This window comes from Gekko japonicus, unplaced genomic scaffold, assembly GCF_001447785.1.
Source record: "Gekko japonicus isolate JY-2015 unplaced genomic scaffold, Gekko_japonicus_V1.1 scaffold1499, whole genome shotgun sequence".
Lineage (NCBI taxonomy): Eukaryota > Metazoa > Chordata > Lepidosauria > Squamata > Gekkonidae > Gekko > Gekko japonicus.
This window is the reverse complement of record NW_015160885.1, coordinates 39,190-54,248: the sequence shown is the minus strand read 5'-3', so window position 1 is coordinate 54,248 and position 15,059 is coordinate 39,190. Positions and strand designations below refer to the sequence as shown.

The 15,059-nt window shown below is 47.0% G+C and overlaps 1 protein-coding gene across 1 annotated transcript in view; it reads right to left on the bottom strand.

Moving 5' to 3' along the window:
- Positions 1 to 15,059, bottom strand: part of ERBB4 (erb-b2 receptor tyrosine kinase 4) — a gene marked incomplete at its 5' end in the record, with an annotated part of 401,399 nt that overhangs the window by 372,040 nt on the left and 14,300 nt on the right. The window contains 2 exons of the mRNA XM_015423413.1: positions 1,614 to 1,755; positions 8,052 to 8,170. Of these exons, the coding sequence (XP_015278899.1) occupies positions 1,614 to 1,755; positions 8,052 to 8,170 (261 nt within the window). The remainder of the gene's footprint in view (positions 1 to 1,613; positions 1,756 to 8,051; positions 8,171 to 15,059) is intronic.

The following is a 15,059-nucleotide window of genomic DNA, read 5'->3' as shown; positions in this document are numbered from 1 at the left end:
AGTTCTGATAAGAGCTGTTCTTGGAAAAGAGCCGTTTCTGTCAGAGTTCTCTCAGCCCCACTGACCTCACAGGGTGCCTGTTGTGGGGAGGGGAAGGGAAGGGAGTCTGTAAACTGCTCTGAGGCTCCTTCGAGTAGTGACGGGCAGGGTATAAATCCAATATCTTCTCCTCCAGGAGGTCTATGAAGATCTCCCATTATTACAAATGATCTCCCGCTGTCCAAAATTAGTTCCCCTGGAGAAAATGGCTGCCTTGGAAGGTGGACTTTTTGGCATTAAAGCCTGGTGAGGCCTGTCCCCTCCCCGAACCCCACCTTCCCTAGGCTCCACCCTCAAATCACCAGGTAGTTCCCAACCCAGAGCTGGCAACCTTACATTCAAATGTTCCCTTTTTAAAAGTAGGGTGGGTTTTTTCCCTCCCTCCAAGAGCAGAGTTGATTCTTCAGGCAGGTTCTTTGCCCAAGATTTCCAGCCTCCAAGTCGAGCCCGGAGATCTCCTCGAATGACAACTGCTCCCCAAACCACAGTGACCGGTTCCCCTGCAGAAAATGGCTGCTTGGGAGGGCGGACACTGCGGCATTCTGTTGGGACTAGGTGTGTGTTGCAAGGTCTATTCAGTCTTTGTAGGGTTAACCTGCTTTACCTTGTGTGCTGTTGTTAAGACTGACCTGGGAGGGAAACTTGGCTCAGAGTCAATGGGAAGATAGCCCAGGAAATCTAAGGCTGTTTACTCACAATCATTGGCTAATGCACTCAGGTGATTTCCTTCTAGGGGTCAAGAAGAAGATGAATCTCCAGTACAGTTGCTGTGAGACCGTGTGGTCCGTCTTTTTCTATAGCTCTGAAGATGTAGCCTTCATCTTTTTTTATTTTATAGCCTTTCCTGTGAAACCTTTCCTCCAGAAATAAAGATTTTTACATAAAAAGAAATGCCTTCCTCGCCAGTGAAGCAAAGATCCTTTGCAAACTCTTTCTTCTTCCTCTTCTTCTTCTTCTTTGAAAACTCTGCTTGAAAACCTGCCCTGTGTTTACGACGGATGGAGTATCTGATACTTCCAAGCCCACAGAGTCCCGGGGACTACCCTCGATAGCCCTTCTAAGGTTAAAGTCGCAAATAATATTAAATGTGCCATGATAAAGACGAGCCTTTTCTGACTGACATTATCAGACCACACACTTGAATCTCGAGAAAAGGTCAAAGACAAAAGATAATTCCCACTTATGTTTGAGGGGAAATGAAAATGAGACTTTGCTCAAAGGGAAGGAAATGATCGAAAGCGTTCCGCAGGCCGCAGCTGGCGTGCTTTCAAGTCAGCGATCGGAGGAGAAGCTGGAATTTTGACCACTCAAACCATAATATTTAACAGATTTTTTAAGCTTTCAAGGGAAAGGGTGTTATTAAAATGTCAGCACCTCACAATGCCAGCTCTCTGAATAACTTATAACTTGGAAGTTATTGCCGTTGAAAGAAAGAAGAGGAATTATTACAGCAGTTGCGTAATTAACTTGGCTGTACAGCCGAAGGGTCCCTAGCAACCGCTCCTTAAAACACAGCTTTGAAAAGGGCTGAACGTCACGGGGAGGGGAGGGAGAGCAGGACCCATGCCACTTACGTGGGCACTTTTTGACACAGAAAGCGCCATAGGTATATTTGCCGTCTCGGTTGGTCTCCATCTGGAAGGTGGCCGGGTTGTACACGGAGGTCTGGGGGCACTGCGTGACGCAAGCGCCGCTGTCGTTGAAATTCAAGCACGCCTACAAGACAAGAAGAGAGGTCTGCCTCAGTGCTCTGGAGGAGGAGACTGAAGTACAATAAAGCTGACCCTTTCCAAAAGCAAATCTGTTTTACTGACTGGTACATAAGAACATAAGAGAAGCCGATGTTGGATCAGGCCAACGGCCCATCCAGTCCAACACTCTGTCACACAGTGGCCAAAAATACCAGGTGCCACCGGGAGGTCCAGCAGTGCCCCCCCCCCCGCAAGCACCAAGAATACAGCGCATCCCTTGCCCCAGACCGAGAGTTCCTATCTATACCTTGTGGCTAATAGCCACTGGTGGACCTCTGCACCATATGTTTATCCAGTTCCCTCTTGAAGCTGTCCATGCTTGTAGCTGCCACCACCTCCTGTGGCAGTGAATTCCACGAGTTAATCACTCTTTGGGTGAAGAAGGACTTCCTTTTATCTGTTCTAACCCGACTGCTCAGCAATTTCATGGAGTGCCCATGAGTTCTTGTATTGTGAGAAAGGGAGAAAAGTACCTCTTTCTCTACCTGCTCTTTCCCATGCATAATCTTATAAACCTCAATCATGTCACCCCTCAGCCGTCGTTTCTCCAAGCTAAAGAGCCCCAAGCGCTTTAACCTTTCCCCATAGGGAAAGTGTTCCAACCCTTTTATCATTATAGTTGCCCTTTTCTGCACTTTTCCCAATGCTATAATATCCCTTTTGAGGTGTGGTGACCAGAACTGTACACAGTACTCCAAATGAGGCCGCACCATCTATTTATACAGGGGCATGATGATACTGGCTGATTTGTTTTCAGTTCCCTTCCTAATAATCCCCAGCATAGTGTTGGCCTTTTTTATTGCAGTCACAGGAGTTATCTGCTGCGACTCCAAGACCTCTCTCTTGGTCAGTCTCTGCCAGTTCAGACCCCATCCACAAAACCCTTATTCAGGGGCTTGTCACGCCTAGTAAATAATAGTCAGTTGCATCTAAAGAGTCACTCGGATATTTTCATTAAGTTAAAAGCATGGCCTGGTCTGAGCAAGGTCTTCCAGCACCTGGTGGGGAATTTCCTGGATCTCTGGGGTACAGCAAGGAGAGCAGCATTTGGAGAAGGAGAACATAAGAGAAGCCATGTTGGGTCTGGCCAATGGCCCATCCAGTCCAACACTCTGCGTCACACACAACAGCCAAAACCCAGGGGCCATCAGGAAGTCCACCTGTGGGGCAAGAATCCAGAAGTCCTCCCACTGTTGCCCCCCCCCAGCAGCAAGAATACAGAGCATCACTTCCCCAGACATAAGACCATGAGAGAAGTCATGGTGAATCAGGCCAATGGGCCATCCAGTCCAACACTCTGGGTGCGTTCAGACATGGCGTTTGACAGGTGTTAGCCGTCTGAACGCCGTTAAGTACAACGATTGCAACCGGCACAGATTCCATTGTAAAGCCCCCGTCTGAACGCACCCTCTGTGTCGCACAACAGCCAAAACCCAGGGGCCATCAAGAGGTCCACCAGTGGGGCCAGAACTCCCACTCTTCCCCCCCCCAAGCACCAAAAATACAGAGCATCACTGCCTCAGTCATAAGAACGTAGGAGAAGCCATGTTGGATCAGGCCAGTGGCCCATCCAGACCATTTTCCAGCCATTTTTTCCACTCGTTCCTCAGTTTCTTGAGGGGAGGGGGATTGGATCTGAGAGCGGGGGGGGTGGAAATGGGAAGCCTCGTGAGATGGTAAGGTTCTAAGCACAGGCTTTTCTGCCTCTCCCAAAGGATGCAGCTTCCCCCTCCAGTGCCCCTCCACAGTGCAAAATACTGACCCACAGAATTTCTGCCTGCCTCAACACTTTGCATCAAAGCTGGGTTCAAACCCCGGGCACCAGGAGCTGTAGGGAAGTTCGGAGACATGGCACAGGCTTCTCTTTAGTAAGAAACCTGTGCTGACCCCCATCTACATGGCCAGCGTAACTAAATATGATGTTCTGGCATGGTCGAAATGGGGCTCGTTAATAGAACACTTAGGAAGAAAAATGTCTACATTGGTAATGGAGTGATTAACGCACAAAAGGATAATTAGAGACCTGCTTGAATCAACGGGAGCATCTACAGGAATCTTTCTGTTTTTGGACTGAGGTCTCAAGGAAGCCTTTTAAGAGCTGAAGAGCCCTTGGACTCCAGTTTAATTCCAACGTTCACGCTCTAAATAGCTCTTCATACTCCAGTGACAGGCATGGCTTGGCTTTTGAGGACGCTCCCACAGATGAAGACGTGGGGATGCACAGGGAAGGCAGGCGGGGGTGGGCCAGAGGCCTTTTCTAGTCATTTTCACAGTGAGACGTTGAAGGCTATAGGAAGCAGGCATTATGTACCAAGACTTCCCTTAATAAATAATAAACTATTTTTTAAAAAAATTCATGCAAAACAGAACTCCTTTATTTCTTTTCCTCAAACCATTGGCTTTAACCAGTGTTGTCCTTTGAGGTACCTTATCATCATAATAAAATTGCTTAATGACTTTAAAATAAATATTTTTAAATGAGCTGAAAGCCTCCCAAAAATAATCTTTTTAAAATCAATCTGGGATACTCAGTATATATTTTAATGTGTGGCATCAGGGCTCTTTTTGTAGCAGGAACTCCTTTGCATATTAGGCGACACACTCCTGATGTAGCCAATCCCCCAAGAGCTTACAAAAAGAGCCCTGTCTGTCTGTCTGTCTGTCTAATCTATCCTATCTATCTAATCTATCCTATCTATCTAATATCTATCTATCTATCTATCTATCTATCTATCTATCTATCTATCTACCTACCTACCTACCTACCTACCTACCTACCTAATCTATCTAATCTATCCATCCATCCAAGGCTCTTTTTGTAGCAGGAACTCCTTTGCATATTAGGCGACACACCCCTAATGTAGCCAATCCCCCAAGAGCTTACAAAAAGAGCCCTGTATCTTTCTGTCAGTCTGTCTGTCTATCTAATCTATCTAATCTAATCTAATCTAATCTAATCTAATCTTATCTATCTATCTATCTATCTATCTATCTATCTATCTATCTATCTATCTATCTAATCTACCTACCTACCTACCTATCTAATCCATCCATCCATCCAAGGCTCTTTTGGTAGCAGGAACTCCTTTGCATCTTAGGCGACACACCCCTAATCTAGCCAGTCCTCCAAGAGCTGACAGTAGCCTCTGTAAGAAGAGCTCCATAAGCTCTTGGAGGATTGGCTACATCAGGGGTGTGTGGCCTAATATGCAGAGGAGTTCCTGCTACAAAGAGAGCCCCGCTCAAAGTCTTGGTTTGGTGGGAAGTGCCGTCACGTCACAGCTGACTTACGGTGACCCCTCACGGGAGGTTCAAGGCAAGAGACGTCCAGAGGTGGTTTGCACCATTGCCGGCCTCCACGCCACGACCCTGGTCTTCCTCGGAGGTCTCCCACCCAAGTACTTGCCAGGGCCGACCCTGCTTAGCTTCCCAGATCTGACGAAATCAGGCAGGCCTGGGCCATCCAGGTCAGGGACTAACTCCTTGTTTGTTGTTGTTGTTCAGTCGCAGCGTCGAGTCCGACTCTTCGCGACCCCATGGACCTCATCACGCCAGGCCCTCCCATCTTCCGCCGTCTCCCAGCGCCTGCTCAACCTCATGCCCGTTGCATCGATGACACTGTCCAACCATCTCATCCTTTGCCGTCCCCGTCTTCTTTGACCTTCAATCTTTCCCAGCATCAGGGTCTTCTCCAGTGAGTGCTCCCTTCTCATTGGGTGGCCAAAGTATTTGAGCTTCAACTTCAGTCTCTGCCCTTCCAGGGAACAGTCAGGGTTGGTTTCTTTTAGGATTGACTGATTTGATCTCCTTGCTGTCCAAGGGACTCTCAAGAGTCTTCTCCAGCACCATAATTCAAAAGCCTCTATTCTTTGGCGCTCAGCCTTCCTTATAGTCCAACTCTCGCAGCCATACATGACTACTGGGAATACCATTGCTTTGACCATGCGGACGTCTGTTGGCAGGGTGATGTCTCTACTTTTTATTATGCTGCCTAGGTTTGCCATCACTTTCCTCCCAAAGAGCAGGCATCTTTTAATTTCATGGCTGCAGTCACCGTCTGCAGTGATCTTGGATCCCAGGAACGTGAAGTCTGTCACTGCTTCCATGACTTCTCCTTCTATTTGCCAAGGAGTGATGGGGCCGGGGTCTTTGTTGGTTGGTGGCCCTCTCCCAGGCTTCACATTTGCAAGGCACAACTACCCCATGGACTGGGGGGAGCTACTCAAGATATGTAAACTGGTGTTAGAATGGCACAACCGCCTTTTGAATACATGAAGTTGCATTATACTGAATCAGACCATTGTTCTATCAAGGTCATTATTGTCTACTCAGACTGGCAGCAACTCTCCAGGGATCTCAGACAGAGGTCTTTTGCCTCAGCTTCTACCCAATCCTTTTAACTGGAGATGCTGGGGATACATGCTTAGACCTTCTGCATGCTAAGCAGATGCTATATTGGCCCAGCCCATGGACAACGCCTTTTGAGTGACACCTTGGCCAGTGCTGCTCTAGGAAGTTGGTGAATTAAAACTTGCCTACTAGGCATAATGGGGACTGCTCTGTTTAATCACATATAATGATGTGCAAACTCCATTAGGTCCAGTTCAATAAACTGAGTTATTCCCTCCACCCAAATTTAAAAACACACACACACACACATACACACACACTTAGAATCTCTACTGACTTCCACATGGAATCATCTATAGTGCAGGGCGATTTCTGAATATCACCCTTCCAAGCCCTTAGCTCCCTAGCTCCCCACCTTCCCATGGCCTGCCCTGTCCTGGAGACAGCACAGAGAGATCTGGTGGGCTTCCTCTAGGCACCTGGGACGTTAAAGTCTCAAGGGCTCAGAGCCAAGGCTCCTAAACTGATCGGGAAAATTCTGAGGGCCTTGGGTTCCATTGCAAAATCCGCCCCCTCCCATCCTTCTGTCTGTCAATGCTGTTCAAACAGCAGAAAGTACCAACAAGCCAGTTGAGTGGAATGGGGAAGTGGGGAGGGGCGGGACTTCCTCACATGTGCAAATTATGACCCAATCCAGAGAGCAACCCAGGGAGGGGAACGACTTTGGACACCAGAAACAAAGAGATACGCTCCAGCTCTTTCTTCTTCAGTGCGTTACCAACCAAAACAAATCAAACTCTCAGTTCCATGAGTTTTGTCAGTGAAGAACTAATGCTTTCATGACATTCAGAGCCTTAAATTCAGGGGATGTTAATTCCTTGCTAGGTTGGTGCTCTACTCTGAGTCCATATGGAGCAGAGGTCCATCAGCGGCTATTAGCCAGAAGGTGTAGATAGGAACTCTCGGTCTGGGGCAAGGGATGCTCTGTATTCTTGGTGCTTGCGGGGGGGGGGGAGGCACTGCTGGACCTCCCGGTGGCACCTGGTATTTTTGGCCACTGTGTGACAGAGTGTTGGACTGGATGGGCCATTGGCCTGATCCAACATTGGCTTCTCTTATGTTCTTATGTTCTGTTTAAATGACATCAAGTTAGCGCTGAGACCATTTTCAAGTTCATGGACAGAACTTCCAAGCACCACTCTTCTGAACTCAAACAGAAATAGAACATTTGCGGGTGTGTATTTTGAGTCCGATGCTTCACTCATCTTAGCTCTGTCATATTCCATTATCTCCCCCGACTGGGGGCCCCCGAATCCCCACTGGACAAGTGCATACGCAGCTTTCAAGTGTGATAACAGTTTATGCTGATTATTGATTAACACAACTCAGTCGTGGCCAATCTAATTCTTTCAATCGTGTCCTCCCGGGAGAGGCTGCAAACAGAGATGCGCCGGGGCGGAAGCCGTACAGAAATCAATGGGACTCGCTTCCAGGGAAATGCGCTTCATATTTTGGCAAAAAAGATCTTACGTTCTCTTCTCAGAAAACACGACGGGTGTGCCTGCGTGTGCATTTTGAATCACGTTGCCCACATCTTGTAAATGTTCATTTCAGGAAAGCAAAAATGTATTTTTACTTAAGATAAAAATCACACCAATTAGCATATAAATGGCCTCAAATCTCTATTTGCAAATCTCATAAATGTTTTAATGGGTGAAATAAGCTGATAAGTAGAAGAGATGTAATGGAAAAAGAAGAATGCTAAAATGTCTAGCAAGTATCTTTTGCTATTGATGTGGTATAATTGAGGAGCCCAGATTTCCCCTCCCCCCCCCCAATTCCTTGGAGTAAGAATAAGAACGAGCAGAGCTGCTGGTGGAGTGGGAGAAATACGAGGTGGCCGATACGTACAAAGCAGTCCGTGTCCTTGGGTCCGGAGCAGCCTCCTGCGCATTCACGGTGGCAGCATTCACTGACGGAGCGCCCATAGCAGCGCCCATCACACTGCTCGGCACACACCATCTTTGTCACTGGAGGGGGCGAGAAAATCAGACGGATCAGCAGAGAAAAGAAAGAACAGAGCTGGAGCTGAAGACAGAGGAGTAGGACACCATGAGAACAGAACCTGAAAGAGGCAGCATCCACATGTCTATGGATTACTTACATCAACAGATCAAACAGTACATCGGTTGTCCATTAGAATTACAGAATCATAGAGTTGGAAGGGATCTCCAGGGTCATCTAGTCCAACCCCCTGCATGAAATTCGCAAATACCTCCCCCTCCACACCACCAGTGACCGCTGCTCCACACCCAGAAGATGACAAAAAAACCCCTCCAGGATGGCTTTCTGACCCCAAAGTGGTGATCAGCATTTCCCTGGGTGTGTAAAAAAAGGGCCATGAGAACTAAGCACTGAGGTGACCCTTCCTGCCCTCCCTCTCATGATCTGCCTAAGTTGACAGAATCAGCATTGCTGACACATGGCCATCTAGCCTCTGTTTGAAAACCTCCAAAGAAAGGAGAGCCCACCACTTCCCGAGGAAGCCTGTTCCACTGAGGAACCACTCTAACTGTCAGGAAGTTCTTCCTAATGTTTAGCTGAAAACTCTTCTGATTTAATTTCAACCCACTGGTTCTGGTGCGACCTTCTGGGGCAACAGAAAACAACTCTGCCCCATCCTCTATATGACAGCTCTTCAAGTACTTTAAGATGGTTATCATATCACCTCTCAGTCGTCCCCTCTTCAGGATAAACATATCCAGCTCTTTCAACCTTTCTTCATAGGACTTAGTTTCCAGACCCCTCACCATCTTTGTTGCTCTCCTCTGGACACGTTCCAGCTTGTCTATATCCTTCTTAAATTGTGGTGCCCAAAACTGAACACAATACTCTGGGTGAGGTCTAACCAGGGCACAGTAAAGTGGTACCATCACATCTCGTGATCGGGACACGATACTTCTGTTAAAACAGCCCAAAATCACATTTGCCTTTTTAGCAGCCACATTGCACTGCTGACTCATGTTCAATGTATGTGTCCCGTTCCCGACGTCTGGGACCAGGGGACCCTGGGGGAGGCGCGAGGAGAAGGAAGGCCCCCGACCCCCGTGCTGACTCACCCAGCAACGGTCGCCCAGCAGACCCGGACGCGGCAGCAGGAGAACCGAGGAGCGGACGCGCCATAGGCAGGCGACACGGCCCGAGGGGAGCCGCGAGCGAAGGGAGCCCTGGGAACGCCTCTGGAACCGGCATGGAGGGCTGGGAATCGTGCGGCGGCGCCGGCGGCGCAGCTGAGGAGCCGCTGAGATCGCCGCCGGCAAACCAGGTCGCGGGAGGGGCCTCCTCCTCCATATAAAGGGGGGCGGGGCTTTCTCTCAGGGCGGAAAGGGGCGGCACCGGGTGTACGGAAAGAGGAATAAAAGGCCGGCAGAGGAAGGGACCGGGGAGGAGGTGATGCGGTAGCGACCCAGGTACCGAGAGAGAGAGAAACGAAGGGTATCACAGCATCCAGACAGAGAGACTGCGGGGGTGCTGTTAACCCCGTCTCCTGTCAGTCTGAGGTCCCGAGCTCTCTGGGGATTCCCTTGCCGATCTTCGGGAGTCGCCCCTCCGTCCGGGATACCCCACCGGTGTCACGGCCTCTGGGTGAAGCACGAGCCTGACAGTATGGTCTACTAAGACCCCTAGATCCCTTTCACACATAATACTGCCAAGACAAGTCTCCCCCAACCTATAATTATACATTTGATTTTTTTCCCCTACCTGAATGCAGAACTTTACATTTATCCCCATTGAAATTCATTACATTTCTTTTAGCCCAGTTTTCCAGCCTGACACAATCATCCTGTATCCCAGCTCTGTCTTCTCCCGTATTTGCTACCCTTCCCAATTTAGTATCATCTGCAAATTAAATAAGCATTCCCACTATCCCTTCATCCAAACCATTGATAAAGATGTTGAACAAAACAGGTCCCGGGACAGATCCTTCACTCCAATCGTCACTCCTGTCCAAGAAGATGAGGAACCATTCACAAGTACTCTTAGGGTGCAAACTGTCAACCAGTTACAGATCCACCTAAAAGTCATAGGATCCAAACCACATTTTTCCAATTTGTCTACAAGAATATTATGTGGAACCTTATCAAAAGCCTTACTGAAATCAAGATAAACTATGTCGACAGCATTCCCCTGGTCCAGCAAGGTCGTAACTTTCTCAAAAAAAGAGATAAGGTTAGTCTGACATGACTCATTCTTGAGAAACCCATGCTGGGCCTTAGTCATTACAGCCATCCTTTCTAAATACTCAAGGACTGTCTGTTTGATTATTTGTTCTAAAACTTCCCCAGGTATAGGCATCAAGCTGACAGGTCGGTAGTTACCCGGATTCTCCTTTTTCCCCTTCTTGGAGATGGGGACAACATTTGCCCGCCTCCAATCTTCTGGCACCTCACCTGTTCTCCAAGAATTCTCAAAAATAATGGATAGAGGCTCAGAAATTACATCCGCGAGTTCTTTTAGTACCCTTGGTTGCAGCTCATCTGGCCCCGAAGACTTCATTTCATTTAAAGAAACTGTTTATGTACTACCCCTATGTTGATCCTAGTCTGCAACTCCATCCCCTCATCATGTGTTCTGTTTTTGCCACGTTGAGCACCATTTCCTTTGCAAGAGAAGACTGAGGAAAAGTAGGAATTGAGCAGTTCTGCCCTCTCTTCATCACCTGTTACCATTTCACTTTCCTGTTCCTGCAATGGGCCTACCATGTCCTTGCTCTTTTTCTTACTTTGAACATAAGAAAAAGAAGCCTTTTCTGTTGTTTTTAGCGTCTCTTGCTAGCCTAAGCTCACACGGAGCTTTTGCTTTCCTGACTCTCTCTCTACAGACACTGGTTATTAGTTTATATTCATCCTTGGTTATAAGGCCCTCCTTCCACTTTCTGAATGAAACTTTTTTTATTTTTCAAGTCCTTAGAAAGCTGTTTATGGAGCCACCATGGCTTCTTTAGGCTCCTCCCATTTCCCCATCTCATAGGAATCATTTGTTAATTAATTAATTCCACAGCTTAGAAACAGTTAAACCGAGATGGCTAGACATGTTAGTCTGTCCGTAGCAGTAGAAAAAAAGCAAGAGTCCAGGAGCACCTGAAAGACTAATAAAAATTGTGGCAGGGAAGGAGATTCTGTGAGTCACTGCTCACTTCTTCAGATAGATCAAGATGGGCAGCTTTGTTCGTCCATCTGTAGCAGTAGAAAAAAAACAAGAACCCAGAAGCACCTGAAAGACTAATAAAAATTGTGGCAGGGAAGGAGATTCTGTGAGTCACTGCTCACTTCTTCAGATAGATCAAGATGGGCAGCTTTGTTCGTCCATCTGTAGCAGTAGAAAAAAAACAAGAACCCAGAAGCACCTGAAAGACTAACAACATTTGCGGTAGGGGAGGAGCTTTCTGAAGAAGTGAGCAGTGACTCAGGAAAGCTCCTAGGGTGCCACAAATTCTGTTAGTCTTTAAGGTGGTGCTACTACACTCTGGCTATCTATCTGTCTGTCTGTCTGTCTATTGGCACAAAGTTACACTAAGAGATTATCTGGCATGCTTATTTTTGTCGTTGTTCAGGTAATGAGTTAAATGAATGTATGCAAAACACTGTGGGTTTTATTTGATATATACATTACCAGTTTTAAGTGTCTCTGTACAGTACTTTTGCTTTAGAGAAGTGTCTTTGATATTTTTGCAAAAATATCATTCTACCTCGGGATTTAGTCGTATCTGGGAACCAGGGTGGCTGTTGGCAGTGGTGTGACATTACTTCCAGAAGAAACCCAGAAGAGATGTCACACCTCTCTAGGAATCCAGAAAATACTAAAGAGGCATGACACCATTTCCAAGTTTCCCCAGAAGTTCCCCAGGTTTCCCCCAGACGTGATGTCAAACTGAACAGCAGTCTTTGTTATTATTGTTTTTCTCCCACCGCTGGGGGGCTAGTGATCCTGCTCCCAGAGTACCACGTCTGTTTCCCGTTGTTGTTTTTAATGTGCAGCACATATCCTCAAGTTAAAATACACAGGGGCCCTGACTGCACTAGCCGTTCCTTTTCTAGGTTTCCAGGTTCAGTAACTTGGGGAAGGGAATTTGTGGCTCTGGTACTCCTAGCCTGCTTCTTGTTCAGATGAGACACAGGACAGGATTAGTAGGGCTGGAAACATGCCAGCAGAATTGGGGAAAGATGGGGGGCTATTAAAGAGAACCCCACCCCTCCCAAGCAGGGTTAGGCCATGCACTGATGAAGAGCGGAGAGGGGGGTGAGCTGTGAGGGAGTGTGTGGAGGGGGTTGGAGGGAGTTGAATGTATCGACAGGGAGAGATGTGAAACTGGGAGGATGGAAAATATCAGAACAGACCAGTCCTCCCCCCACCATTTTTTCTCAGGGCTCCCCCCCCCCAATTTTTCCGAAGGAAAATCTGAAAAAAATGTGGAGTACTAAAAATAAAATAAAAAATCCTATGAAATATTTTCTCTTTTAGAATGAGTGAAAACACTTTTAAAAACACGATGGGCATGCTGGAGACATTCTCCTCTTTTTAAATCCAGGATACCAAATGTTGAAACTCACTCCCCGGGGAGATTGGTGTGTCTCTCTTCATCTGTGTCTTCCACCAGCAGATGGAGACTGTTTTGCTTAGTCTGGCATACTCCCAAAAACATCAGCGTCCCTCCTCTTATACTGTTATGTGTGTTTATTGAAATATGTTATGACTTTAAATGTTGTTTTTAATTGTTCAAACGTTTCAATGCTATTTATGTGTACTACCTTGGGGAACCTGATTGGATGAAAAGGCATAATAACAATAATAATAATAATAATAACCATCTGATATAATGTAATCATCCTTTAAATTGTATTAATGGCTGTACATCACCTAGAGCCTTACATCATAGGGAAAATAATAATAATAATAATAATAATAATAATAATAATAATAATAATAATAACTACTACTACTACTACTACTACTACTACTACTACTATACTGTTGTCGTTGCTGCTGCTGTTGCTGTTGTTGTTCATGAGGGGAGCATGCAAGGATTTCACTGCTTCTCGACTGTTGCATGCCTTCTGTTGTCCTTCTGACCTGACTCTTCCCTTTTCACCTCTCCCTCAAACCACTGGGACAAATATACTCACAGACTGGGTAACAAGTACCTTGCTGGAGAAAAAGAGCTGACCAGCCAGATGGGGAAGAAGGTAATCTGACACAAACAAATACCTTGAATAAACATTTGTTGGTCTTAAAGGTGCCACTGGACTCTAAATTTGATGGACACAGTCTGAAATACAAACCTGGAACTCTGAAGATATTTCTGCCTATCTCTTTAGCATCACAGAAAGGCTGCAGTTCTACCTGTTTCATTGCTTCTGTGCTCAGATGCGGCAGTCTTTTGCCGTGCATCCACTGATTGCTTATATGCTTAAAGATATTTTTTTCTTTTTCTAAAATTGAAGTTATTTTGTCTTTGCTATAATGGAAAAAAAGCATCATACTTTGGCTCATATTTGTCAAGGGATAAGAATGAGGCAGGAAGGACATGCCTAGCTGAGGATCAGCCCCGTAGCTAGGGATTTTTTGGGGGAGGGGGCCTTGGGGGGGCCACCAGCTAATTACATCAAAGGCTCCAGGGCAAGGGGGGTCTGCCTGGTGTGCACCCACACAGCCCCCACTAGAGCCTTCCTCTGAGGTGAGCCAGAATCCCAATGTTAATAGACACTAAAAGATCTAGGAAAGCTGCCATGTTTTTTTTTTTAAAAAAAAAGGAGAGCGGGGATCAAGCTTCCTCCCTCACTCACTCACAAACACACACAGAGACCTTTATTGGCATTGCTCCTCCCTCACTCCTTCCCTGAGCCGACGACCCTGGAGCAGAAAATCCGACAGGAGGAGCTAACTGCTGCAATCCAACCAATGTGTGTCTGACTCAGTCAACCACTGGTTGCTGCTGGGTCCTAAAGAGACTCAGCTCATCACAGATGAGCTCAAATGGGGAGATGCCAGCTCAGATCGATCAGGGGGTGAGGGGGCCAGAGGGAGGGAGGGGGAGCTGAGGATCGGGGGTAAAGGTAAAGGTTCCCTTGCTCGAAAGCCAGTCGAAACCCGACTCTAGGGTTGCAGTGCTCATCTCCGTTTCCAAGCCAAAGAGCCAGCACTGTCCAAAGACGTTTCCGTGGTCATGTGGCCGGCATGACTAAACACCAAGGCGCACGGAACGCTGTTACCTTCCCATGGAAGTGGTACCTATTTATCTACTTGCAGTTTCTTGCTTTCGAACTGCTAGGTTGCCAGGAGCTGGAACTAGAGACGAAAGCTCACTCCGTCATGCGGCACACTTGGGTCTCGAACTGCTGAACTACCGACCTTCCATAGCCTGCAGTTCAGCGTCTTAACCACTTGAGCCACCGCAGCTCCAAGAGGATCGGGGGAGGGGCCCACAAAAACAGCGGGGGGTGGGCCCCGTTGGCCCCACATTAGCTACAGGCCCATTGAGGATACCTCTAGCAACTGAGATTTCAAGAGTTCTTTCCTACATCCATGTTGGCTGAATTGAGGAGGGGATTCTGGGTTTGTTAGAGCAGTGTTTCCCAAAGTGTGGGTCAGGACCCAAAAGTGTGAAACATCTGCAAGTGGGTCGTGGGCTGGCCCTCCCTAGTGGCAGGCCTCGTCCTTTCCACTATTCTCTTTTCTGTCTTGTAAACCAAGGTCTGACCCTGGAAACAGTATTTTCCATGTCATACATTAATTTATATATTTTTTCTTCACTGCATATAGAAAAATAGAAATATAAAGGTAAAGGGACCAAGGCGCACGGAATGCTGTTACCTTCCCACTGAAGTGGTACCTATTTATCTACTTGCAATTTCTTGCTTT